Source organism: Zygotorulaspora mrakii, chromosome 6 (assembly GCF_013402915.1).
Source record: "Zygotorulaspora mrakii chromosome 6, complete sequence".
In the NCBI taxonomy this organism is placed as follows: Eukaryota; Fungi; Ascomycota; class Saccharomycetes; order Saccharomycetales; family Saccharomycetaceae; genus Zygotorulaspora; species Zygotorulaspora mrakii.
The window spans coordinates 55,229-80,724 of NC_050724.1; the positions used below are offsets into that span (position 1 = coordinate 55,229).

A 25,496-nucleotide genomic window follows, 5' to 3' on the forward strand; every position below is an offset into this window, starting at 1 on the left:
TTATGTACGAAAATCAATGCACATGGTCACTACTACACATGGGCTATTTATGATGTTTATGCTAGGTGTGGTGGCAGCAGCAGATTTGGAATGCTGTTCTTGATATAGTATACATGCCCACAGTTTCTGCAAGTCATTGTACCTTCTTTGATGGACGTCTGCACCAGTAAGACGTGCAGATCGCGCAATACCGCGAGGTCGTCCTCGCTCAGTTGTTCAGCAGTGTTCAGCAGAGGCTTGGTGCTGGGCAGATTCGTGTTTCCTAGATCTCCAGCGACACTGAGTACTGCGTCCCAGTCAATTCTGTCCATGATGTTAGTCATGAACTCTTCGTTAAATTCAATGCTGGGATCTTGCACCAGCTCGCACTCGGAACCACTGTAGCGTAGGGGAAAATTGTCATTACTCTTATCGCACGCTTTTACTGCGCACTTGAGAAAGTTCGTAGTCAGTATCTTCATCCCGATGCACGCTTGTTTTTTCCTCTTTCTCTTCCAGCTTGCGATGGAGATGAGATGAGTTCATCAATTTTTCATTTTTCTCGCTTTCGCCACATAGTGAAACCACGTCTAAGATGACGATTTAATTGCAGTTTTGCCAAAAAATGCTGAGATGCTGTAATGCTGAAGATTTGATTTGTATTTACAGGTATTCTAGAAATGGCAAAATAGCCTTTTTTATCATGTTGTTGTGGTCTCATTCCATTTAGATATTTTATCTAGTAATTTGATTACTTTTGGATTTCTGCTTACAAGCTCGTAACATTTTTGTCGGTCTCGCAGCATGCGGTCGTAATGCTCGAACTCATCGTCTATGAGATCGGTTCGTGTGTCAGTTGGAAGAAAAATTCTGACACCTTTTCCTGTCTGGTTTTTGGCAATGACACAATCTTTTTTTATCATTGATATCAGGCGGATGATCTCGGCATTATGCCTTATTCCTTTCTTTTCGTGCAGAATAATGTATCCCTGGAGCACTGTTAGTATTGTGTCAATTGATGCAGTTCTTAGCTGTTTGTCAGCATATGTCGGGAAAAAAAACCTCTTCCTTGAATCTGCATTCCAAAGTATCGAAGAGTATTTTTGGAATAGAGGGTCATCGCCGTAAGAGTCCTTGATCAGCGTGCGGTAAAAATCTTCTTTGTTACCGTTCACTGAAGGACTGATCAATGTTAGATTATCGGCGAACCAAAATCTTAATAGCCTTTTCAGCTCTTTGGGGTGTATAGATTCGTAAAACTGCGCGAAATCGTCAATAGTATGCATATCATTCTTGTAAAGGTTAGAGCAAGCGTATCGCATGTTCTCTGGATAGTATTTCCAATCTGGAAAGTGGAATTTTTGTGATTTGTGAAGGTTATCGAATAAACTACCAAACTCTTTCCGCCAGGAACTGTAGAAGAATCTCAACAATTTATCTCTACCAGCTTGCTTTGCAGCACCATCAACATTAGACAACATTTCTTGGATGATTTTGATTTCTTCGTCCCATAGTATGGATTTTGGATTCGTCGTTCCATTTGAAGTAACATGCTTCATCAAAAAATAGGCGTACATCATGTGGAAAAGTGACATTTTGGCAACTTGAGAATCATACGTTGTAAGTCTTGAAGGCTTCGAGGATAGTTCTATCTCATCAAAGGTGTATTCATGTATAGGCGAATCACTTTTAGGTTTAACGACGTGCTCATCCTTAGTATTTGATTTCAACGTTGGGATCGCTTCACTTGTTGAGTTCTTCAGAGTACCCATTGATTGAATCACCATATTGTTTTGTGCCTCAATAAGTCTGAGCTCAAATACTTGCCTTCTTTGTGCGGAAATTAACGAATTGAAAGTCACAAGCCCAGCAAATGTTATAATGTTAAAAGTGACAAACATTACATTGCCCGGTGCATTGAAATACTTCCACAAAAGTCCGCCAATGCCGGATTGCTGAGAATTCATTATTAAGCCGCCTGCCTTTCTCCTTTTGGAAAACATGTTGCTTTTGATTGTAAAACCGTACCATCTTTTAAAGCTTAAGATTGTATCAAGTTTGAATCTACCGCGACGCATTATATTGAATAGCCTCAGCACATAAGTCACCGCTTCTGAGATATCTAAGAATAGATGGGGTACTCACAGCAAATACTGCCAAGTTACAAGGTCGCAGAGTATCTGAATTGAAATCTTTTTTGTCTAGATAGGTGTACTCGTTAATATTTCAATGCCATTCAAATTTTACGGACATGAAGTTGTAAAGAAAAACAACTAACCAAGTGGAATTGACAGGGCTTCAATGAAAAGGCATCCATTGCAGAACAGCTTCAGTTTATAACATTTTTCAACCATTGAGTATACCAAAATGCTTTTCCTCGTCGTAGATGCGATCATGTCTGATAATATAAGATGTGTCTCTATTAAAGATAATGCGAACACGATGGCAGAATACATATTTGATATAACCTGTACAAATTGCCGAGAAACGAATGATTCACCCGTTAGTATAAACAGATATGAAAAGCATGAAATGCCTGGGAGTAGAGGCGAAGCATCATTCGTAGCAAAATGTAAATTTTGTGGCAAAGATATCTCAATCAATATAGCGCAATTTGAACTAGCTCTTCTAAACAGTGCCAATGCTGATGACGAGTTGCTCGGCAAGATTAAGGATAAGAGAAGAAAGAGAAGCTTAAAGACTGTTGATTTGAAGAGTGCCGTATTATTGGAAATAGATAGTAGAGGGTCTGATATTACTCACTTCTATCCTGGAAATATTTCCTTTATCGTGGAATTGATGTCAGGGAAGAAAATGGAGTTTCAGTTTGAAGATGATGAAAATGAATGGTACGATTACGATGATAAGGCGGAAGAGGAGGTTTCTATCACTGAATTTAAAGCTCAAATTATAAAGGGTAAATAGTTTTATGTTAACGAGATCTTTGTAACAAAGAATTGTAATTAGCTAATTGCAAGAAGTGCCAAATACGCATAAAACAAATCGGGCACCAATCGAACTGCGCTTCCTGTGTACTGGCTCAGTGGTACAACATTTGAAATGGTTGTACCAGCTCCACCCGATGACATTGCAGAAACTGAGGAACCTGCTCCATGATACTTTGGGCTGGAGGCAGATGTTATAATTGTGCTGCCTGAGCTTGTTAACAATGTTACTGAGCTCTGACTATTTGAGGTGGTGACGGTAAATGGAATTGTAATAGTCGATGTTGGTGCGCCACTAGCTACACTAGTCGGACTGCGCAAGGACTCAGATTCTAGCACACTCCTTGTATCGATATACTTGGTGCCAGTACTTATGCTGTTAGACACTTTGGAGCGTTCATGTTCGGTCGTCGTCAAAAAATGTACTGAAGTACCAGAACTATGTGTGCTCTTGGTGAGTATAGTTAACGATGGGTTGTCGAAAGATAGGATACTTGACAACTGAGGCCTACGCGGCTGGTCCGAAGGATTCGAAGAGCTTGACGTTTCAGTAGCGTATTCCGTCGTGATAGAAGCAGATATTTGAAGAGACGATGACTGTTGATTGGGTGGCTGTCGTTGTGAAAACCGATTTGAGGAAAGTTGCGCGGAGGATTTTACCATTGCAGATGTCTGGATAAATTCGCTACTGGTAGAAGGGTTGTTCAGCAACACCTCCGATTCTGCGGAAGGCTTGAAACTAGTTGAGGTCTGAAAATAAACAGTCTCCTGAGTTTTAGACGATACGCTACCAGCAATTATGCTTGAAGGGCTAGGTAGTACCAGTGTCGTTGAAGAAAGGTATTTTGATGAGATGAAGGAGCTAATCGAAGCGATTGCAATACTACTTCTCCTGTTAATTGAAGAAATTGTTGGTGTTAAGGGAACCGCTTGAGTACAAGTCGGACAAATTGTCTCAGTAAACGTCGAAACTATTTTAACTGCGCTCGATGTCGTTTCAGCCGTTGATGACGCTAATTCTTGATTTTTATCTCTCACTGAGGTTTTTTCGGACTGCTCACATATATCATTCGAGCAGCTTTCTCTTGTTATTAAGATGGTACCGCTCAAGAAGGACTCCGAATCGGTTAGGGCTCCGGAAATGCTACCAGCTGTTCCTTCTTGGAAATTGGTAGTGATCGAAGCGGGCTGATGAGCACCTGTTGTTTCTACAGATGTATACCCTGTAGTAGATTGCTCCAAAAAGGACTGCCGAGAATATGTCTTATTCTCAAGCTTGGATAACGGGCACCACGTAGTGAATCTGGTTACTATTCCATTTCTGGTTGTACTAACAGTAGAAAGCACTGCGGTGTATGATATAACCTTGTTCGCTGCATCAACTGTAGTCGTTGTCATTACCGCAATCGTGACGGAAGCGCTGACTCCCACACTGGGAAGTGAAATGTCAGTGGGCTCTCTGTGAGTGGATATAGAACTGCCGCCAGTATCAAAAGATTGCTTAAACGAAACTGAATTTGTAGCGAGATTTATACCAGAGGTGGGAGGCAAACCAATTGGCTTTGATCCGATACTTAAACTGCTTTTTTGTGTTGACTCAATCCCCAATGGACACCATGTAGTGTAAACTGTTACGACACCATTGCTGGTGGTACTGACCGTCGATAAGACGGCGGTGTATGACACAACAGAGCTAGCATTGTTCACAGACGTTGTTGTCCTCAAGGAAGCCACTGAAGAGGTGGGGACATTTACACTAGATAATGAGTAACTTGTCGACTCCTTAAGACTTATCGTATGGCTCGAAGTGTTATTCGCTGCCTCTAGTGTATTGCTGTCTAAAGTACTTCCAGGATATGAGTCCACCGTGAGCAGGCTATTCGAGGTTGGCGCTGTCGAGACCGATTCCACTTCTGTACCTGAAAATCTGGTGTTATGAGACAATGTGCTTTCCAGTGGACACCATGTAGTGTACACTGTTACGACACCATTGCTGGTGGTACTGACCGTCGATAAGACGGCGGTGTATGACACAACAGAGCTAGCATTGTTCACAGACGTTGGTGTCCTCAAGGAAGCCACTGAAGAGGTGGGGACATTTACACTAGATAATGAGTAACTTGTCGACTCCTTAAGACTTATCGTATGGCTCGAAGTGTTATTCGCTGCCTCTAGTGTATTGCTGTCTAAAGTACTTCCAGGATATGAGTCCACCGTGAGCAGGCTATTCGAGGTTGGCGCTGTCGAGACCGATTCCACTTCTGTACCTGAAAATCTGGTGTTATGAGACAATGTGCTTTCCAGTGGACACCATGTAGTGTACACTGTTACGACACCATTGCTGGTGGTACTGACCGTCGATAAGACGGTGGTGTATGACACAACAGAGCTAGCATTGTTCACAGACGTTGTTGTCCGCAATGATGCCACTGGAATAGTTGTTTGAGCAAAGACTTTCGATAAATCATAGTTTGAAGGGGGCAAACTAGTGGTAGTGTTTCCTTTTTCCAGATGGGAAACTGCGGATTCACCGATTGTTTTGTTTGCCCTGGTTGCGTAATCTACTGAAGGCATATCGGAAACTAAAATGGCTGAGCCAATGCTTGATGCATCAGGGGATGTCTCAATATGTATGGTAGCTGTCAAACTGGACAAAAAGGTTCTCGAAGCAGAAGAGCTAGTGTTACTGTTTCCATTTTGTGTGTTAGATGAATAATTCGGTATATTGCTAACTGTCCCACTGGCAATCAGAGCACCTGACAAGAACTCACTATTACTGCTGGCGATCTCTAGAGAAGTAATTGAAGGGTTGATCTCATTACTCGAGAATATAGTTGTTGAAGGAGTTGATGTGGTCTGAGTAGACAATCTTAGACTATATGTAGTCGACGTCTTGTTACCAATTTGCGAACTACTCTTACTGATTGATGTAATTGGGACCGAATTTTTCCCTTCGTGATCGGTTGACTCATCTGTCGTTGAGCTGGTAGAAAAATATGAGCCCTGATCAGAAAATGCAGTTCTAGAGACTTCTGTTTCTGTCGATAGAATTACTGACTGCGAACCGCTGGAATTCTTAATATTGGAGATAGAGCTTACCGAAAGCATGGTAGAAATCGCAAAAGAGACGGCTTGAGATATGGAAGAAATAGCACCAGTACCCCGTGTGTTAGTTGGTTGAACTGTAAAGGCGGTATCTGTAAAGGCGGTATCTGTAAAGGCGGTATCTGTAAAGGCGGTATCTGTAAAGGCGGAATCTGTCAAATCTGTATGGATTGAGTAAGAGAAATCAAAGGCGAGCGTGGAATCGGATTTGCTCTTGGTGTGATCAACTCCATTATATGTTGTGCCTGTTTCCTCTAGTAAACAATTGGGGCACAATGCAGAAGTAAAGGTAGAGAAATGAATTGGCATTCCGGTTGTAAGTGCCCCATCACTGTTGTGAGGCACTGAAGTGGAGGCAAAACCTGCCGTTCCTACTCCTGTATTGGAGGAAGATGGAGATGATCCAGAAACGACATCAAATAATGCTGAAGAATGAGTCACATTTGCGTAGTAAGCACCTTTTGCAGTCTCACAACAAGTCAGTACAAATAAACCTAAAAACAGAATGAGTGATCTTGGCATGGTACACTGAGTTTATCAAGTGTGTTGGATGAATGGCCATAGTGATCGATATATTCTTTTGTTTAAGATTAAACTTCTCTGCCTCATTATATAAGCTTCCAAAGTATGCAAATGCCTTGAGCCATCAAACAAATTCAAATCATAAATAAAACAATTCCAAATTCACGCCTCCTAAGTATTTTGGTCTCCAACATGAAATTTTCTGCTATGGTTTTGTACTTTTTGTATTAAAAGTGTTTTATATTTTTCTTCATTTAATTTGAAGGCAGCGACAGTCCCCCCACCGTTGAAAGAATATCAAACTCTGAGAAAAGAGTTTCAGGCCAAATAATCTAAATTAGTACATGATAGATACTGTAAATACATTTCACTGTGCACGTTTACTACCAGATGGATCAAACATTTTGGTCTAGTTTTCAAGAGTTATATAGTTACTAGGAAATAAACCTTTTTCTCCCGTCTCTTCCAACTCCCCGAGCCACCAGTCCTCGTCGACAAAATCTATATGGATTATTCTATCATTCTCCTTGAACGTCAGTTCATTTTCTTCTCCAGCTTCGTAGTCGTAAGTTGCGATAGCTGATGGTAGAGCTGGCTTAGTAGGCTCGACCGATTTTCTTGCAGGAGGTGGTGGGAAATTTCTTAAAGGTAAAGAAGGTGGCTCTTCTTCAATCGGCTCTTCCTCGGCAGGTTCTTCCTCGGCAGGTTCTTCTTCGACAGGTTCTTCTTCGACAGGTTCTTCTTCGACAGGTTCTTCTTCGACAGGTTCTTCCTTTTGGATTGGTTGTTTCTGCTTCTCTTCCTGGCTTATATATGAAGACCTTGAGGGAAGCGCAGGCGCTGGCGAGGCTTCTTCTTCATCCCACTCATCTTCCTCATCAACTTCTTCATTCTCCTCATTTGAAACTTCGACATGCATTCCAGGCAAAGGCCTGCCAAATTGCGATGTATCAGATTTCACCGCGGTGTATACATCCTCCTTCGGAATTGGTGTTTCATCAACTCTTTTTGGAGTTATAATCGCAGGTTCAGCATTAGAAGATAACTTTTCAAATTTAGATTTTAGATCATTAACATCAGCCTCCTCATTGTAATCTTGAACATCAGATTTTGACTGTTGAGGCTCCTGCTCTTGTTGCAAATTTCCATAGAGCGTTGACTTAGATCCTGATGCAGCTGCCGCTTCCGCAGCTTTCTTTTCTACCCATAATTGAGCGGGGGTTTTCTCATTTTTGAAACCTTTAATTGTCATATCGTCATTTTTTTGTGGAGCAGGACCAGCCTTTAAAGGTTTAGTACCCAAGAATGCTGACATTTCTTGATCTCTTTTTAGCTTAGATTGTTCCTTCAGATTGGTAATATCGTCCTGTGGTGCTATTTTTTTGGAAACATGCATAGCACTTACCAGGCGCGGATCTTCTCTTGCTTTCTCTTCGGCAATGACCTTTTGAAGATCTATTTTTCCTACTGGTCTGTAACTTGAAGCACTTGGCTTTAAAGGCTTCTCATGAAAATCGCGCTCCTCAACTTCGGGTTCATCCCAGTCATCGACATCATTTGAAACAGGCTTTTTGGTAGGCTGGGGTGGACCAGCACTTGTGCTCTTGACATTTGAGGCGGCTGTGACAGGAGATGCGGCTTCAGTTCCAACGTTACGTTCGCGCTGTGGCGCAGGGCCTGGTACAGGCTTCGCGAAGTTACGATTCGAGTTTGCAGGCCTGTTCACTGGCTTCTTATCATTCATTTGGATAGAATAACGCGCACCAGATGCGTTACTAATTTTTTGTAATAGTTCTGCTTCATCCAAATCATCTTCATCTCTCGCGGTAACTTGGATATGATAACCCTTCAATAACTGATTAGCTACAGTCCCGAAATTTGCGGCGAACGAAGCCTTCATCTTCAAAGGAGCAAGATCTGGACACCAGCCAATTAATATTAATTTCTTGACATCAGATCCTGGAGGCGAAACACGAGCCAAACCGAATTGAACTTTTGTTTCTTCGAACATCGACAAGAATTCACTGAAATCCGACCCAACATATTCAGGAGTGTATTCCTTCTTTGTGTTTGGCGAAATTATCAACCATGTTGTATCTTCATCAACTCCGCGGACAACTTTCAAGTATTCCTGTTCAATCTCTCTAGAGTAAGTAGTGTAATTAATGGGTTCTAAAGCCATTCTGTACTGATTCTAAAAAAACAAAAGAGTCCTCCCAATGTTTCGACTACCTTTTTGACTACAAAATATATCACACACTAGCCCCAGTTGGTAGATAACTTCGTGATCCTAATTGATATCACAATGGAGCAAATTATCGACTTTTCAAATACAATGCTTGTTATTCCGCCCTGAACATGTGCTTGATTGCCCCTATAGACGGTTCGTGGCGTTAGCTGAACTCGGGTTACCCGACCTGTATGTGTTGATGTCAATTTACTGTAAAAGGACTTCTTGAGAGGTTCGTCATCAATGAAGAATTGATTGAAAGATTCTTAGATCCATATTGAACGTAAGTTTAGATTATTTCATTCCACTGTTCTCTATGTCACGCGGTGATGTGAGGAGCTGCTACAGCATGGTGATGAGATCCAGGCAGCACATTCACCTCCCGGACCGCGTCGGTCTATTATGTAGGTGAAACGCCTTACGCTCCTAGTAGATCCTTGAAACATATACTTCTTTTTACTTACGTTGCCATACTGTTCTTTTTCTGTCACAATATGGAATTTTGACACTTCAAAGTGAAAGGTGAGAATATCCAAAAAAAAAAAAAATTAAAATAAAAATTAAAAAAACTCGATGAGCTGCAAACATCTTAATTTCAACATATCAATCACTAAACAGCAACTGCTTTCAAGTACTTACAATGGTCACATTCAACTGCGAAGTTTGCAATGCTACTGTCCCCAAGAAAAATACTGAAAAGCACTACTACAGATGTCCTGATGCGTACTATACATGCATAGACTGTTCAAAGACTTTTGAAGATGGTGTAAGTTATAAACAGCACACACAATGCATAAGTGAGGACCAAAAATATCAGAAATCCTTGTACAAGGGCAAAAAGCCGAAGCAAAAGGAGCAGGCACCTGTGAAGAAGGTCGAAGAGAAGGAAAAAACTGGTAAGCCCACTGTGGAAAGCAAAGTTTCAAAGTCAGACTCCAAAAAGTCAACGTTTCCAGCCATGAAAAGTGGTGAATCACTTTATAAAATCCTGAAAACCGTAAAGGACAAAGACACAAAGAAAAAGCTGTTGAAAAGTCTGGTAGTTAGTGAACAAGGTAGCCTAGTTTTACAATAATATTTTAAAGCACAAATATTAGTTATTTTCATTCACCTTTTTATTCAAACACCTCGCCATTTTGGAGTAGAACTGATGCAACGCCTTTAATGGAAAGCTAAGCGTGTCAAACATATAGGCGGGAATTTGGTTTTGCAGTATTCGTAGTTCATCTGATGTTCTTTGTTTCAGAAGCGGTACATAAATCACCTCAGTTCCAGGAAATGATTCGCTTTTGACAAATCCTAACTTGTAATCCATTATGCCATTTTTGGAACCCTGCGAAGTGTCAAACCAGAGACCTGTGTCGTCTTCATATGACTTATGTACTCGTACACCACACAGATGTTCGAATAGATCCTTCACGATTTCCATATTTTCTTCTTGTTTTGCCTGAAGGGAAGTGAGTTCCCTCACTTTTTCCTCCAAACCATGAATCTGCTGCTGAAACCCCTCAATCTCTTGTGTCTTTGTCTCAACAGTCTGGGTCAGAACTGTATTTTCATGCACCAGTTTTGCAACCAGAAGATCCGCGTTATCCAATCGTTCTTTTATGGAATCCCTGTATTGCGTCAAGCTATCCATTCCGGATATTTTCAATGGAATCAAATATCAGCTTAGAGATCTGCCTTCTGTCCGTTTGTTCATCACTGTCATGATTGTTTATTTGAATGCCGCATTATTCGTTCTACGCGATTATAGCAGTTCTAAAACCTATTTACAAAATCCTTTACAAGATTGGAAAAAAACAATTGAATTTAAGCCATTCCATTTGTTTTTTCTCAACAGGTAATCGAAGTAAAGGTCACCGGGTCAACCAAGCTAAGATGTCATCTATAGTTGCTAGTTCTCAAACCAAGCTGAATGAGCTACTCGAGGCCATTAGATTAGAGTTTGCGCAAGTGTCGCAAGAAGCCACTTCTTACCGTTTACAAAATCAGAAAGATTACGATTTCAAGATAAATCAGCAGTTGGCTGAGATGCAGCAGATTAGAAATACTGTTTATGAACTGGAGTTGACCCATCGAAAAATGAAGGACGCTTATGAAGAAGAGATCAACCGATTGAAAATTGAACTCGAACAACGGGATAGACGACTAGCCTCGTTCACTGTCCACCACCAACAACAAGCGCAACAGCAGCAGCAACATCAGCTACTCCACCAACAGCAGGCACAGCAGCAACAGGTACAAACAGCAGCACCTAATACCACTGTATCCGGGCCTAGTTCCTTTGCCGCGGGCTCTCCTGCTTCTGGTACGGCGGGCTCACAAATGCCACCACAACCAACTCTACCGGCTGTAGCAGCTACTTCTAATCAATCACCCAGTTTGGCTCCAGCTCCAGCTGCAAGCACGACAGCAGCGCCAAGTACTCCTGGATTCAGTGGTAGCGCTGCACCCGCACAGACGCCAGCACCCAGTGGCACAGGGAATGAATCACAAGCCCAGACGACACTCCAAAAAGCAGGGACAAGTATTTTACCATCGACTTCCCCGTTACCGCAACAAGAGCAGTTGGCTAAGATCACTAAAGCAGAAGTGACTTCTAAAGAGATGCAGAAGACACAGTCGAAGCAGACAGGTTCGGAAGGCGGAGACTTACCACAAGAACATTACGTGGTTCCATATGCGGATCGTGCTAGCCACGCAAAACCGATCCCTCCCTTTTTGCTGGATTTGGATTCTCAAACCGTTCCATCTCATTTGAAGAAACAAACAAACGATTACTTTGTCCTATATAATCCAGCATTACCTCGTGAACTGGACGTCGAGTTGCATTGTTCATTGGACCATACTTCTGTTGTTTGTTGTGTCCGATTTAGTAATGATGGTGAATTTCTAGCTACAGGTTGCAACAAAACAACTCAAGTTTTCAAAGTTTCTGATGGTACATTAGTCGCTAGACTTTCAGATGACGCCGCTACACAAATCAATGAACAAAATGATGATAACGGTAACGGGGAAGAGACCAACAACGATGCAAATTTTGCAGCTTCAAAGAGCGCTTCGACAGATTTGTATATTCGATCTGTTTGTTTCTCCCCTGATGGTAAGTTTTTAGCAACAGGTGCAGAAGACAGGCTAATTAGAATTTGGGATATTGCTCAAAAAAAGATTGTCATGGTTTTGCAGGGTCACGAACAAGATATCTATTCTTTAGATTATTTCCCATCCGGTGATAAGTTGGTGTCCGGGTCCGGTGATAGAACTGTAAGAATTTGGGATCTTCGTACAGGGCAATGTTCTTTGACACTGTCTATTGAAGATGGTGTGACCACTGTAGCAGTTTCACCAGGTGATGGTAAATTTATTGCGGCAGGATCGTTAGATCGTGCAGTACGTGTTTGGGACTCTGAGACCGGGTTTCTGGTTGAAAGATTGGATTCAGAAAACGAATCTGGTACAGGTCACAAAGATTCTGTCTATAGTGTTGTTTTCACAAGAGATGGTAATGGGGTTGTTTCTGGTTCATTAGATAGATCTGTCAAACTTTGGAATTTGCGCAGTGGTTCTAACGATAGCAATACAAATGGAAAACCAACACCAGGCACATGTGAAGTCACATACACGGGTCATAAAGATTTTGTTCTCTCTGTTGCAACGACGCAAAACGACGAATATATACTCTCAGGTTCCAAGGACCGTGGCGTATTATTTTGGGATACTGTAACCGGAAATCCATTATTGATGCTCCAGGGTCACAGAAACTCTGTTATTTCGGTAGCCGTCGCAAATAGTTTTCCATTAGGTCCTCAATACGGTGTATTCGCTACAGGTAGCGGAGACTGTAAAGCAAGAATCTGGAAATATACCAAAAAAGAGAATGGGACGGAAGGTGATGTCAACCAGCCTAAAGTCAAAGAGTTAAAGGAATAGGAAGGACTTTTTGATGATAAATTGGCGCCTTTTTTGTTCTTTTGTGTCTTTTACTTTATTTCTATTGGCTTCGTGTGTCAATTTGCTCCGCTTATATGTTATGACAAGATGTAAAAATAGATTTAAGTAAGCATGATTGCCAGGATGACAAGCAGATGTAATAATTATTAACACTTTATTTGTAGTGATTACCAAAACCTGATACAAGCAGATGATAATTAATAGGAAAAGTTCTTTATGACACCTTGCGTATCAGAGCGCTGCACAAGATTTGCTTCATTTTTAGCATGTTTATAAATATCTGGCTAATTGAATAACTCACATCAAGGCTCAATCAAGGGAAACAATGTATACCTCTATAATTGCAAAATTTCGATGCATTGAATGTTGAAAAACGTGCTTAAATTGTATGGGAGACATGGCCTGACGTAATGAGCCAAAAATTGCTTCGCCCCAAAAAAGGCATTACCGGCAGCCTAGATGCTATATCATACTTTCAGGCCCTAATCAGGTCCGTAATAGTCTTTTTGACCTATTTAAATGTAAAATATTTCATTGAGCCATCTTTCGTTTCACTGTCGCTCAGCGTTTATTTTTACTTTTTTGTTTGAAATTCATATTTAGGTAACCAATCGCCATGAAACGGACCAAAATTCCAAAAGTAAAACAGACATTCGACTACATTTTGAGCTCTCCTTAATTCTCCTGAAACTGATATTAAAAAAATAACACAATCAAATTAATGGTGGAGTTCAATGCATTTTGGCTATCTTTGTACATATCTGGATCATATGTAGCTGCGATATATTCAACTACAAAGCAAGCAGAGGATTACCCAAGCGGAAGAGACGATCCGAGAGTCATCAAATCAAGAATACAGCGTGTTTGCTTTATTACTTTAATAAACGCAATCAAGATTCCATGGATTCTGCATTCGCAGGTAGAGCAGCTTTCATATCGTGAAGCGTTCCTAAACTTAGGACTAATACCAGGATATTATAGAAAAGGTAATTGGGATATCACAACATATATCCACGATATATGTAAAGGCATGGCCCTTATGGCCTTTCTATACGTAGGTCCTCTATTGGATTCTCTGCTATACCTAGTTTTTGTGACAAGAGGGACTGGTTTGAAAGAATTCAGCGATGAGGTATTCAGCATTTGGGGCCTGAGGAATTACTTCTTCGCACCGTTCACCGAGGAGCTGTTCTATACCTCCATGCTACTCAACACATATCTGGCGTTGAAACCTGACACGGGGCTGAATTTCAGGTTATTGATTTGGCAAACACCTCTCTTTTTCGGGTTGGCTCACGCTCACCATGCCTACGAACTCTTAGAACAAGGTATTTTAGGCTGGCCAACGATTCTATTGAATACGATTTGCCAAACAGCCTATACGACACTATTTGGCACCTTTACGAATTATGTCTACCTGAGATCTGGCGGAAATCTGTGGTCATGCATCGTAATTCATGCAATTTGCAACTATATGGGGTTCCCAGAGTCTTCAAGGCTCCACATGCATTTTACAGTCGTTAAGAAGCCTGAGAATATCCATGTAAGAAGACTAGTAGATCTTTGGAAAAAATGCTATCTTGTACTACTTCTTATGGGAATTCTTTTTTTTAAGAACCAGTTCGATGCATTGACCCAGTCAAAGTGGAACTTAGGTGTGTAGGAAAGGTCCGGCCAGACTGTTAATGCTTCCATTCAAATCTCTACGTATATTCATACATACTGAAGTTTATTATAATTGTAAGTTTAGCTATGACATTCATACATCATTACCCACGAAATGGTATTAGCGGAGACGCGTAAGATCTCGAATCAATTCTGGCACAAGTGCAATATAGAGATGAATAGAGGCTACCCCAGATCTCACCGAAAAACAGCCAGCAGTACTGCGGAAGTTCAACCAGCTGCGAATTGAGGGATCGCATGCAGCTAAGTTGGTAATATCTAACCAGAAACGCAAGAGGGGAAGGTACAATTTGTTGATATTCTCTCATTTTATTCCCTGGACTGAGGTATTAAACTCACTCTATTCATAGTCCTCTACTAGTAAATCTGGGTCTCTTATAGAAATGGACTCGAACTATGGTACAGGTGAAGGTATTGTGCTGAGAGGTCAAAGTACAAACCGGGTCTCCCTGCGTGAGAAGCGGAAATCAGAAGTTCTCATAGCTGCAAAATCTCTGGACAATGAGGTACAAAATGTTAAAAATTTGAAAAGAATTTCTATTGGCTCTATAGACCTTTTGATGGACCCAGAACTAGAATATAGGGTAAATGCGACAAGTAGTACCAGTATTCAGAACAAAAATCGAAATTCTTGGTCTTCAGGATCGTCATCAGGCGGGGATATCGAAGAGAATGATAGACCGGATGTAAATGATTCAAACTCTGGAAAAGGTGTTGCGTTGCATACTGTACAATCAGAGGACTCTTTTGAAAATAGTTTTGAAGCAACTACTGCGGAGTATTTGGATAACGAGCATGGCAATTCTGAAAGTGAGGAGAATAAATTGGTTCATAGTCAGGAACTGGAGCCATCTCCCTTTCCCGCGAATAGAGATCTGTCAGGCGTGGGGTCATTGAGAAGAGGCGCCCATAAGGTGCCTACTAGGAGGCCATCTTCGAATAGAACCTCTAACAGCAACACAAGTTCCAGCACATCTTTGACTCAGAACTTGCTCTGGGTCCCTGCGGACCAACATCCTAACGTTAAACCAGAGAATTACTTGGAACTTGTACAGGATACTTTGCATAACATAAAATTAGAAGATAAGACTGATCACCTGGTTGAAACCAACGCAAATAAAGAGAACCTGGATGTTTTGGATAAGTTGCCAGCAGATTTCTCAAGGAAGCATGAATCTTTAGTGCGAAGACCATCGGGCTTGAGAAAATCATATACCGAGTTTGAAAATGAGCTAGATGTAGATTCTGAAATTGAATGGCAGACAAGGCCCCGGTCATCTACAGATCCCGCCAGACCCATTTCTTTGAAGGATATCACTGAAGAACTTACCAAGATATCAAACAAAGCGGGATTAACAGATTCGGATGCTGTTACTCTTGCAAGAACTTTGAGCATGTCCGGATCATTTGGTGATGATGAATCACTAACAAATAAGAGTCGAACAGAGAACACTAACTCGAAACTAGCCGCCAGCGTTAACGAGGATGATGAATTTGCATCAAACATGTTTATGAAGCATGGATTTGTGATCCCTGCCAGGTCTTCACTACGGAGAAGCAAGTTTAATACATATAGGAAAAGGACTATGGAGGGCACTCTTCAATCGGATAGACATACTGAAAATTCAGGGAATGCCGCATGTGATCCGATTTCTAATCATAAGCATCTAGAAATGGAGCCTAAAGTCATTTCAGATCGATCAAGTCTTCATGTTGAGGAAACGGAGCAAAAAAAAGAAAACGTTTCACTCTTGACTAATTTAGTTGAAAGTAACTCCAGTATTACATCTCCAAGCGCAGCAAGTGACTTTCAAGACTTGTATGATCATTACCGCCAGTCTAGCATAGATTGGCAGAAAGAGGGTGAACAAAAAAGTGAAGAAAATGCACAGGAACTCATAGAGGACAATACATGCCTGAAAAATGTTAGAAATGAATCGAGGGACTCACCACAAAAAAAAAATGATTGGCCCTGGATGAATGACATGGAATCGGAAAAGACCTCTCCAAATGCCAAACAACTTACTGAAAACAATGACGTAAAAAGTTTCGATGATGACTTCATCAAGGCAACAAAACATTCAGAACAGGAATTCGAAAGACTGGCACCAATACGTAGTAATCATTCGAAGAATAGACATCAACCAATTCTACTACAGAAAGACTCTAAACCTTCCCCAAAAAAGACGCCGGACAACGCGTCGAAGAATAAACATAGCGAGGAGAGCACAGCGCTGTCCAACTTCATTAACTCCTCGACTTCTGATAAAAGACAGCGGTTGGAGATGAAGTTCGTAAGTTTATTTAAACGCAAGGGAAAAAGTAAATCAAAATCGGTTAGTAGCACAAGCAAAAAGCATCCTCATTCAGAACCAAAGGGAAAAGTGTCCTCTCAAATCGGTCCAGATGAGGCAGAAGGAAGAGAACTCCAAGAAGAAATGCCCGTTTTCAGCAGAAATTCGAAAAACACTTCGAAAATCAAGTCAGAATCAAAATCTGAGAACCGTCTCAGATCGGTTCCTCACGATTATGCATCTATTCACAAGAGTAATCAAGACAAAGAAGAACTCCCAGCTTTAAAGCCCGCTGTAAGTGTTGCAAGTACGAAGAATGACATTCACGTGAGTAATACGTTAGTGGGCCCTCAATCAGACGTAGTTATTGAATCTGTGCAGGAGTTGGATGGTGATGATTCACAAGATACAAGTTTGGATCAAAGTTACAATATGCACACGGAACCATTATTAGTCGAAAAAGATCTAAAACAAGAGAAATCGATAATTTCAAACCCAAATGACAATCATGGTCCTCCTGCTGCTGTGCTACCACCACGCAAGCTGAGATTCGAGGACGTTCAGAAACCTGAAAAGCCAAACGCTCCGATACAATTTAGCGATAGCGCATTTGGATTCCCACTACCAATGCTTACTGTCTCCACTGTAATAATGTTTGACCATCGATTACCTGTCAATGTCGAAAGAGCAATATACAGACTTAGCCATTTGAAGCTGAGCGATCCCAAGCGAGAGCTCCGGCAACAAGTAATATTGAGTAACTTCATGTATGCATACCTTAACCTGGTAAACCATACGTTATACATGGAACAAGCTTCGCAAGATCAAAGCATGATTTCACTTGAAGAGGACGAAAGCAATGCTGGAAGCGCTTACAGAACAGAACACAATGCTGCCGACGGAGCAATCTGTATACCGGAGATTTGAAGAACATACATAGGAACAAACATACCATACCGAAAAATGAGTAAAAAGAGCATTTATATTGTTGTACATAGACCAATATATAAAACCAAATCACATCCACAAATTGCGTTGCCAAATATTCGCTGCTTCGTATCTTGACAGCTGACCACTCTACCTGTAGCACCAGCAAGCAATTACTATTCATCGTTGATGTGTATCGAGCTTCGAACACGACAACGGAATGTTTTTTATCCGGCAGGCATCGTTTTACCTTCAAGGAGAAAGGAGTAGAACAAAGATATGGAAAAGTATAATTGAAATCGCTAAATACATAAATCCAGAAGGAAAGTCTCTTGAATACCTTTCGGTAGAATAGAGTAAAAGGATAAACATACCATTCCACATCCGACTCCTAAATAGAACTGCAATGACAAACCCCGGCGATTGAAGACTAAATTCCACGAAGACTATAAGCGCCTGGTTTGGTACCTGATAAAAAGCAAATGAGACGAGAAAAAATAAATGATTATATTTTAAGCTTTAGGAAACTTTGGTTGCATGTTGCATATTGCATGCTGCTGTCACATATACTCATCTTCTGTCAAATAGAAAGCTCGGCGGCTAACGTGCCTCAGCGCTGTGCCATGGTTACCTTCTCACATAAGGTACCACGAAAAATAGACTACTTTCCATATTTCACCCTAATTATACTGTATGATTTGACTTTGTCTAATCGCGTTTCTCGGCAAGGATCAGATCTCACTAATCACAAAAGGGTTTCTATTATCTTTATGGAGAGATTCAATGAAGGAAAGCAATAAAAAGCTAAAAGAAAACAATTTAAAGTTGGATGAAAATCTTTTGAATATCCATAACAAGGCTCTACTTAGCTACCAAGCAATAAGAAACGTGAAAATTGAAGCATTTATCATTTCAAACCACTTTTACGACATATATACAGCATTCTCAAACAAGTTGCTTCAATTTTTGAGGAGTGAGTGGTACATCAAGCCGTTGAATGAATACTCAAAGGACATACAGCTGTCAGTTTCTGCAAAGCTGTGATCACTATATATCCAGTGACAAGAGAGCGGATCAATTCTTGTCCGAGTGAAGACAGATCAAAAGTCCGCATGTATTGAACAAATTGTGAAACAAGAGAATTATATTTCACGCAAATATTCTTTACTGGAACAAGACCTCTCATAAGGCTGCTGTTTTAATTAGAGGGTTCATAAATCAAGAAGGATTAAATACTTTATTCCGATCGTTTTGCTCCAAGCGATAACTACAACTTAGCCATCGGTTGTATTTGAGGTCCAAATACATCTTAGAAACTCATTCTACTAATACTAATTGAAATTTGGAGAGATGCAGTCGCACTTCAACAGGAATCTTTAATGACACTTGTCGTAAACAAATTAGAAGTGTCAAAAATGTAGAACGTTTGAAAAAATTCAAGCCGATCAGCATCCAAGGAAACTCTTCATGGCCATGCCTCCGTGAGACACATAGTCGGGGGACCGAGTATTCTATAACGGCTGCCCCTACGTGACACTGTCACTGTGAGTTGCGAAAGCTGGCAGTCTCGCAAAGCACTTCTCAGAGTCGCATTCTGTTATCATCCAAAGCCATTTTGCTCCGCTAAGATACACCAATCTTTTATTCAGTTCTTCAGTAAGAGACTTGTGCGAGCATTCGAGCACTCAAGTGCCACAAATGTGGGTATTCTGAACACATTGCATTTGATAATCTACTAACAACAGCTGCTAAAACTGCTTCTCAATGCAAGACATGGACTTTGGTAGAATAAATTCAACTGTATTGAAAATTGACCGAAGATATTCTACGATTTTTTTTTCTCTGGATCTTCGAGATGTGCGGAAATATAAGAAGCTACAAATTTTTGCACAATCATTTCATGAAATAAAAAAAAGAATAACGAATTTCAAAAGGTAGATCATATTATCACAGTTCATTGAACCGCATATACAATTACGTGCAAGAGCATCTTTCGCCTATTTTTACATTCCAAGTATGAGCTCTGCCGACACTATGTACAGAATGATGATTCTGCTAGAAGAATCGATAAATGACGAGGAGAGGAAAGAGCAGGAAGAACTCAGTGGTAAAGAGGTGAAAAAAACGCACGAGTTTGTTGAAGAGCTACTGATGCCATTCCATATCGATGAATTGGATATTCTGAATGTATGGTTCGATAAATTTGACAAAGAGATCTGCATAGAAAATGAAGGCCATATCAAGTACGAAATCACCAGCGATGGACTCATCGTTCTGATACTAGACAAAGAACTAGAGGCTCTGATAGAAAGGGTCAAACAGTTTGTGGAAGAAAACAGCTCATAAGGCAAACTCATAAAGCAAACGTTTCGCGATCACGATGTGTCGTATAGCAAAACCCTGTATCGTTTAGAAGATATTACCGAACGAAGAAAAAAAGGACTGAACAGAGAGCGTTCTCGCAAGCTACCCCATTCACCATCAGACTCATTTATACCGCATGGACCAATGCCTCCGCGTCCCGAGCACTCGCCCATTCGCATTACTGTATACAATATATGTATTCTAACAGTTGCTGTCACTAATGACAATGGTTTTGATGCCAAGCCAGAACCACTAACACTCCTCTCCACTGAGCACACCCTATAATAGTAGCAATCTTCCTCAATCACTGTCGCGAGTTCTCCAGCTTGATATGGAGCACTAAACTGTTATTGCATACTTTCTCTTGATGATACCGAAGCTTTTTCTTTTTCGCTACCACGGAACTTTTCTGCTTTCGGATCACTTGGTCGCATTGTGGACATTCCATCGGACGGATCGTTTACTATATGAAAAAGAAGCTACTATATAAAGCCATATAAAGAGAAATAAAAATAGTCAACATTGTGTTTATTGCAATCACTGAAGAAGGTAGTTAATCCGTATAGATTTATATCGGAAAACTTGTGTCTGTTTGTCAATAGGATATATTTATTAAGATGCCTGGTGACCAGTCAAAAACGTTAGAGTTGTTCTCGCAAGAGCAGTTTGCAAAACACGGGAATGCAGATGATTGCTGGGTTACCGTTTCGAAGAGAAAGATCTACGACGTGAGCAAGTTCCTCAAAGAGAATCCAGAAAGTGCAAATCTTTTGTTGCAGCACGCCGGTACCGATATTAGTAGCGTACTGGAGGAGCAGAATGATTTGAAAGACTTGGAGAAATTGCTAGATGAAAAGTATTTGGTGGGGTATCTTGCTACAATGGAGGAAGAAAAGAAGCTTTTAAGCAACCCTGATCATAAGGTCGAAGTGAAGTTAACCAAAAATGATGGTGATAACTTTGATTCTACGACTTTTGTACCAAAGTTGCCAACTGAAGATAAGTTGAGTATTGCCACTGATTATTCTCAGGATTTCAAAAAGCACCACTTTTTGGACTTAAACAAGCCTTTATTGCCACAGGTGATGTTTGGCACGTATACGAGAGATTTCTATGTGGACCAGATTCATAGACCAAGACATTATGGTCAAAAATCAGCTCCTTTATTCGGAAACTTCTTAGAACCAATTTCAAAGACCTCCTGGTATGTTATTCCGCTTGTTTGGGGACCTGTCGTGATTTATCACTTCAGCGTGGCTCTGAAACATATGAATCCCATTTTTTGCGTCTTCTTCTTCGGCCTTGGTTTGTTCGTGTGGACTTTAATCGAGTACGGCTTGCATAGGTTTTTGTTTCATTTGGATGACATCCTACCGCAGCACAACATTTTCTATACGTTGCACTTCTTACTTCACGGTGTCCACCACTATTTGCCTATGGACAAATACCGTTTGGTCATGCCACCAACACTATTTTTGGTTCTTTGTACCCCATTCTACAAGTTAGTCTTTGGATTGCTACCATTGTATGTTGCCTATGCCGGTTTTGCTGGTGGTTTATTCGGTTATGTTTGTTACGATCTTACACATTATTTCCTCCATCATTCCAAATTACCTCGATTTGCTCGTAAATTGAAGAAATACCACCTGGAGCACCACTACAAAAACTACCAATTGGGATTTGGCGTTACCTCCTGGTTTTGGGATAAAGTTTTTGGCACTTACCTAGGCCCAAGCTCACCAATATCGCAGATGAAATACGAGTAAACATGGCACGCCAAAATTATGATTTACTCATTAGAGTTAACGATTATTCTAGTAGTTTTCAATTATTTTGTTTTTTTATTGTTTTCGATCAAGTTGTGAAGACTCCCCCACTTATGATTTTATAGATATGTACTACAGCATATATACTTGTCGTTTTGAGAACGATTTTTCAATGGAGACGTTTCCATCGTATTCTTCTCATTTTTCTCCATTGTTGGAAAGCCACTCTCGTTTAATCTGGCTTTATATACACTGAAAGGGTGCAAAGTCGTTTAGGTGCAATTATACGTAGCGCCAGAGTACGTAAGGTTACAATTATAGATTGCTTTATGGAATAACAGCACTTCAACTACTTTCAGTTTCAACAAGCAAAGATGGTCTCATAGTGTAGTGGTTATCACTTTCGGTTCTGATCCGAACAACCCCGGTTCGAGTCCGGGTGGGACCTTATTTTTAATTAGGCACTGAAATATTTTTTTTTTTTTTTAAATTTCAGTTACATATACACAACAACTATAGCAATTACACACTTTCAAAATAATTCTCCAAGTCGGACAATCTTTTCTTGATGTCATCTGTCTTCTTTGCGGATAAAAGCTGACTTGTGATCATGGTTGGTAGTTTTGTCTCGTCGTGATACCTGCACCAAGGAGCGTGGGGGTTCAGATAATCGCTTCCGGTGATCGATCCAATGAATGCTTTGCGGAAACATCGAACACATATTACTGCATCGTTGCAGCCTTCTACCGGGATGAAACCTCTTAGCATTAACTCTAACTTCCGTTTGTCAGCACATTTGAAAAATTCTGATAAACTAAATAATTGCTCTTGCGAGAATAGAGGTGTTGAATTATGCGTAATTTCACCTGATGTACCGAAATGAACGGTTTCGTGACCCTGCATTCTTGTTATGTCATGAATCAAGTTGGCTTCTTTCAGATGATAATCCGAAAGGTCGAATTGATTCGAAACCCACGGACACTGCGAGGGTCGCGATTTAGTCACAATATCCTCCCAGTACCTCTCGTTGATGAGATTTTGAACGTTGTCGTTGTTATGATTTTCAGTTGAATGTAAGTCCAAGTATATTTTGGTATCACAACGGCCACAACTGCATAAGAGAACAAGGGTGTTCGGCGTTTCACCCGCCAGCGAGTGAAATTTCCAGCCCTTTGACGCCAGACTCAATTCGTTGATCCACTTGTCATCCCATGATAGCAGGACACAATTTGTGCCGACAACGATACTGTTCAGTCTTTCCAAGGCCTGCTCGAGTGAATATAGCTGCAACCCTTTGTATTCTTTACCGACAATCTCCGAAACATTATAATACAATGGTTGGAGTTTTTGAAGCTTCTCCGGCAAGAAAGCATTCCTAGAAGTCGCTCGTTCACAATTCTTGGTTCTATATTTCCATTTCTTGATGATTCTACGCGTTTCTGGTGTTCCTAAAATCATACGAAGATTCCTTCCCTTATCACCCTCCGAATCTCGCAACATCATCCCAAAGAGAGACTGAAGCCTGCCATGCGATAAAGAATCCATAGCCGCCCGTACAAATAGCAGGAACGACTTACGTTTGGCCTTTCGAGCTCTTTGTTCTTTTGCCCTTCTTCATAGCCTTTATCTCACACAAGGCCGTCCATGGCGACGCTGCTGCACTTTGAAAATTTTTTAATTCAATAAGGAATGGACATTTTAAGTACCTCAGTGACCATACTGCTTCGCCTGGCTTACTTGAAATGCTAAAAAGATCGATCCAAAAGTTAACTGTAAGAGATTCTGAATTAGTTTTGAATATTCAATTCTAAGTGCGAGAAATCCTATTTGGTTTTGAGCCTACAATTTGATAATTTACGATCCCATATCACATCTGTGATTATTCGTTTTTGGTCCCCCTTGTATTTCTGATCCGACAAATTGGATTTGTGTTTGCTCTAAGTTCGATTTTTGGTCTACAATTAGCTAATTTTGCGATTTGAAAATGCCAATGGTGCTAGAAGATTATCAGAAGAATTTCCTTGATTTGGCAATTGAGTCTCAGGCTCTAAGGTTCGGCACTTTTACCTTGAAATCAGGTAGGACATCTCCATACTTTTTTAATTTGGGATTGTTTAATACAGGTAAATTGTTGTCAAATTTAGCAACCGCTTATGCAATTGCAATAATTCAATCTGATTTAAAATTTGATGTTATATTTGGTCCTGCATACAAGGGTATTCCACTAGCTTCCATCGTTTGTGTAAAACTTGCAGAGATTGGTGGCTCGAAGTTTCAAGATGTTCAATATGCATTTAATAGAAAAGAGGCAAAAGACCATGGCGAAGGCGGTAATATAGTGGGCGCAACTCTCGAAAACAAGAGAATTTTAATCATTGACGATGTGATGACTGCAGGTACTGCAATCAACGAAGCGTTTGAGATCATTGCAAATGCAAATGGTAAAGGTGTTGGCTCTATCATTGCTCTTGATAGACAAGAAGTTGTCAGTACTGATGATAGGGAGGGCTTAAGCGCAACTCAAAGCGTGAGTAAAAGATATGGTATTCCAGTTCTGAGTATCGTTTCCCTAACTCATATCATAGCTTATTTAGATGGCAGAATTTCCCCGGAAGAGAAAAGTGCAATTGAACAATATCGTCAAACATATGGTGTTTAATTTTATTTTTGTTCTGATGTACCCTTTGCATAATTCTGTCTTCATACAAGCTAATTTCTATTTTGATATCTTCTTTACGGTAGTTTCATAAACTCCTTGTGTAAACTTTAATCTAATATGATATATACAAACACTTTTCTCCAGTGCATCAGACTGAATTCTCTTTACTAATTATTGGCCTCGCAAAAACTTGGAAAATTAAAAACAATAGTACTAAAACAATCGTATGTACTATAGTAATTGATCTATAACCTTAATTCATCTTCTTATCACCTTGTATTTATTCTTCGGAGGCTTGAATTGCTTCTCTGGTGTATCGACTGGTGCTGCAGTTTCGTAAATCGACTTTGTCATAGGATGCCCCATAAGATAAGCACTATGCAGTGGGACGATCTCATTCATTTTAAAACCACCGACAAGTGGAATCTTTTTAAACTCTATATCGTCAAAATCTGGTCCGTATGGTATTTCTCTCAAGTTTTCAATTCTGGTGGGATGTTTGATTAAATATTCACCTATTTTATTGATGAGCTGTTTCTTACCTCCTGAGAATGCTTTGGCTGATGAAACCAATTGTCCATTTTCCTTGAGAAGTACCCTAACTCTACCAGGATTACCAAAATCTTGGGGATGTGACTTTTCACCTTCAAATATACAGAGCAGTCCGAGACTGCGTACTGCATCAGCGACAGTTTTAGCCAATGGATTAGCTACAGATAGCATGCGAGGTGCACGCCTTCCCTCCTTGTGTGACCTGTTCTTGTCAAAATAACATGGATAAAGTAATTGGAATTTTTTAAATTCGTCCATTTCTTCCTTCGAAATCTGAGTGCTGCTATCCACTTTACCGGTTTCTGGATTTATGAAAGCAACTTGATTCGAATTACTTGCGGGAATGTCCTGCGATGCAAGTCTTCCATCCTCCTGATCTTGACTTCTCACCACAGAAGGCACAATTTTGGGAGCAATTGGTGTTCTTAACGATGGATCTAGCTCAGCTAGATCCATCTCTAAATTATCAATATCATCGTAATCGTCAATTTCCTCAATCTTAGGCATCTTAAA

General features: G+C 40.5%; 15 protein-coding genes and 1 non-coding gene across 16 annotated transcripts; 9 read left to right on the top strand and 7 right to left on the bottom strand.

Moving 5' to 3' along the window:
• Nucleotides 1-56: 56 nt before the first annotated feature.
• TRM112 (RNA methylation protein TRM112) lies at nt 57-461 on the bottom strand (the record flags this gene model as incomplete). Its single annotated transcript, XM_037289349.1, has 1 exon — nt 57-461. The coding sequence occupies one exon, from the start codon at nt 459-461 to the stop codon at nt 57-59; it is 405 nt and encodes a 134-aa protein (XP_037145244.1).
• Nucleotides 462-680: 219 nt separating this feature from the next.
• PET494 (Pet494p) lies at nt 681-2,057 on the bottom strand (the record flags this gene model as incomplete). The annotated part of the gene is made up of 1 exon (XM_037289350.1): nt 681-2,057. The coding sequence occupies one exon, from the start codon at nt 2,055-2,057 to the stop codon at nt 681-683; it is 1,377 nt and encodes a 458-aa protein (XP_037145245.1).
• Nucleotides 2,058-2,346: 289 nt separating this feature from the next.
• HG535_0F00290 (uncharacterized protein) lies at nt 2,347-2,904 on the top strand (the record flags this gene model as incomplete). Its single annotated transcript, XM_037289351.1, has 1 exon — nt 2,347-2,904. The coding sequence occupies one exon, from the start codon at nt 2,347-2,349 to the stop codon at nt 2,902-2,904; it is 558 nt and encodes a 185-aa protein (XP_037145246.1).
• A 38-nt stretch (nt 2,905-2,942) lies between these two features.
• On the bottom strand, nt 2,943-6,551 carry HG535_0F00300 (uncharacterized protein; the record flags this gene model as incomplete). The annotated part of the gene is made up of 1 exon (XM_037289352.1): nt 2,943-6,551. One exon carries the CDS (start codon nt 6,549-6,551, stop codon nt 2,943-2,945), a length of 3,609 nt encoding a protein of 1,202 aa, XP_037145247.1.
• Nucleotides 6,552-6,960: 409 nt separating this feature from the next.
• Nucleotides 6,961-8,733, bottom strand: ABP1 (Abp1p; the record flags this gene model as incomplete). The annotated part of the gene is made up of 1 exon (XM_037289353.1): nt 6,961-8,733. The coding sequence occupies one exon, from the start codon at nt 8,731-8,733 to the stop codon at nt 6,961-6,963; it is 1,773 nt and encodes a 590-aa protein (XP_037145248.1).
• Nucleotides 8,734-9,421: 688 nt separating this feature from the next.
• On the top strand, nt 9,422-9,856 carry HG535_0F00320 (uncharacterized protein; the record flags this gene model as incomplete). Its single annotated transcript, XM_037289354.1, has 1 exon — nt 9,422-9,856. The coding sequence occupies one exon, from the start codon at nt 9,422-9,424 to the stop codon at nt 9,854-9,856; it is 435 nt and encodes a 144-aa protein (XP_037145249.1).
• An 18-nt stretch (nt 9,857-9,874) lies between these two features.
• CSM1 (Csm1p) lies at nt 9,875-10,420 on the bottom strand (the record flags this gene model as incomplete). The annotated part of the gene is made up of 1 exon (XM_037289355.1): nt 9,875-10,420. The coding sequence occupies one exon, from the start codon at nt 10,418-10,420 to the stop codon at nt 9,875-9,877; it is 546 nt and encodes a 181-aa protein (XP_037145250.1).
• Nucleotides 10,421-10,506: 86 nt separating this feature from the next.
• On the top strand, nt 10,507-12,714 carry TUP1 (chromatin-silencing transcriptional regulator TUP1; the record flags this gene model as incomplete). Its single annotated transcript, XM_037289356.1, has 1 exon — nt 10,507-12,714. One exon carries the CDS (start codon nt 10,507-10,509, stop codon nt 12,712-12,714), a length of 2,208 nt encoding a protein of 735 aa, XP_037145251.1.
• Nucleotides 12,715-13,456: 742 nt separating this feature from the next.
• Nucleotides 13,457-14,398, top strand: RCE1 (CAAX prenyl protease; the record flags this gene model as incomplete). Its single annotated transcript, XM_037289357.1, has 1 exon — nt 13,457-14,398. One exon carries the CDS (start codon nt 13,457-13,459, stop codon nt 14,396-14,398), a length of 942 nt encoding a protein of 313 aa, XP_037145252.1.
• Nucleotides 14,399-14,804: 406 nt separating this feature from the next.
• On the top strand, nt 14,805-17,642 carry ZDS1 (Zds1p; the record flags this gene model as incomplete). The annotated part of the gene is made up of 1 exon (XM_037289358.1): nt 14,805-17,642. The coding sequence occupies one exon, from the start codon at nt 14,805-14,807 to the stop codon at nt 17,640-17,642; it is 2,838 nt and encodes a 945-aa protein (XP_037145253.1).
• Nucleotides 17,643-19,658: 2,016 nt separating this feature from the next.
• Nucleotides 19,659-19,988, top strand: HG535_0F00370 (uncharacterized protein; the record flags this gene model as incomplete). The annotated part of the gene is made up of 1 exon (XM_037289359.1): nt 19,659-19,988. One exon carries the CDS (start codon nt 19,659-19,661, stop codon nt 19,986-19,988), a length of 330 nt encoding a protein of 109 aa, XP_037145254.1.
• Nucleotides 19,989-20,623: 635 nt separating this feature from the next.
• Nucleotides 20,624-21,772, top strand: SCS7 (fatty acid alpha-hydroxylase; the record flags this gene model as incomplete). Its single annotated transcript, XM_037289360.1, has 1 exon — nt 20,624-21,772. The coding sequence occupies one exon, from the start codon at nt 20,624-20,626 to the stop codon at nt 21,770-21,772; it is 1,149 nt and encodes a 382-aa protein (XP_037145255.1).
• A 376-nt stretch (nt 21,773-22,148) lies between these two features.
• HG535_0Ftrna4Q lies at nt 22,149-22,220 on the top strand. Its single transcript has one exon. It is a non-coding gene; the product is annotated as a tRNA-Gln (tRNA).
• Nucleotides 22,221-22,294: 74 nt separating this feature from the next.
• PML39 (Pml39p) lies at nt 22,295-23,317 on the bottom strand (the record flags this gene model as incomplete). Its single annotated transcript, XM_037289361.1, has 1 exon — nt 22,295-23,317. The coding sequence occupies one exon, from the start codon at nt 23,315-23,317 to the stop codon at nt 22,295-22,297; it is 1,023 nt and encodes a 340-aa protein (XP_037145256.1).
• Nucleotides 23,318-23,756: 439 nt separating this feature from the next.
• URA10 (orotate phosphoribosyltransferase URA10) lies at nt 23,757-24,431 on the top strand (the record flags this gene model as incomplete). The annotated part of the gene is made up of 1 exon (XM_037289362.1): nt 23,757-24,431. One exon carries the CDS (start codon nt 23,757-23,759, stop codon nt 24,429-24,431), a length of 675 nt encoding a protein of 224 aa, XP_037145257.1.
• A 258-nt stretch (nt 24,432-24,689) lies between these two features.
• Nucleotides 24,690-25,490, bottom strand: SEC65 (RNA-binding signal recognition particle subunit SEC65; the record flags this gene model as incomplete). Its single annotated transcript, XM_037289363.1, has 1 exon — nt 24,690-25,490. One exon carries the CDS (start codon nt 25,488-25,490, stop codon nt 24,690-24,692), a length of 801 nt encoding a protein of 266 aa, XP_037145258.1.
• Nucleotides 25,491-25,496: the final 6 nt, after the last annotated feature.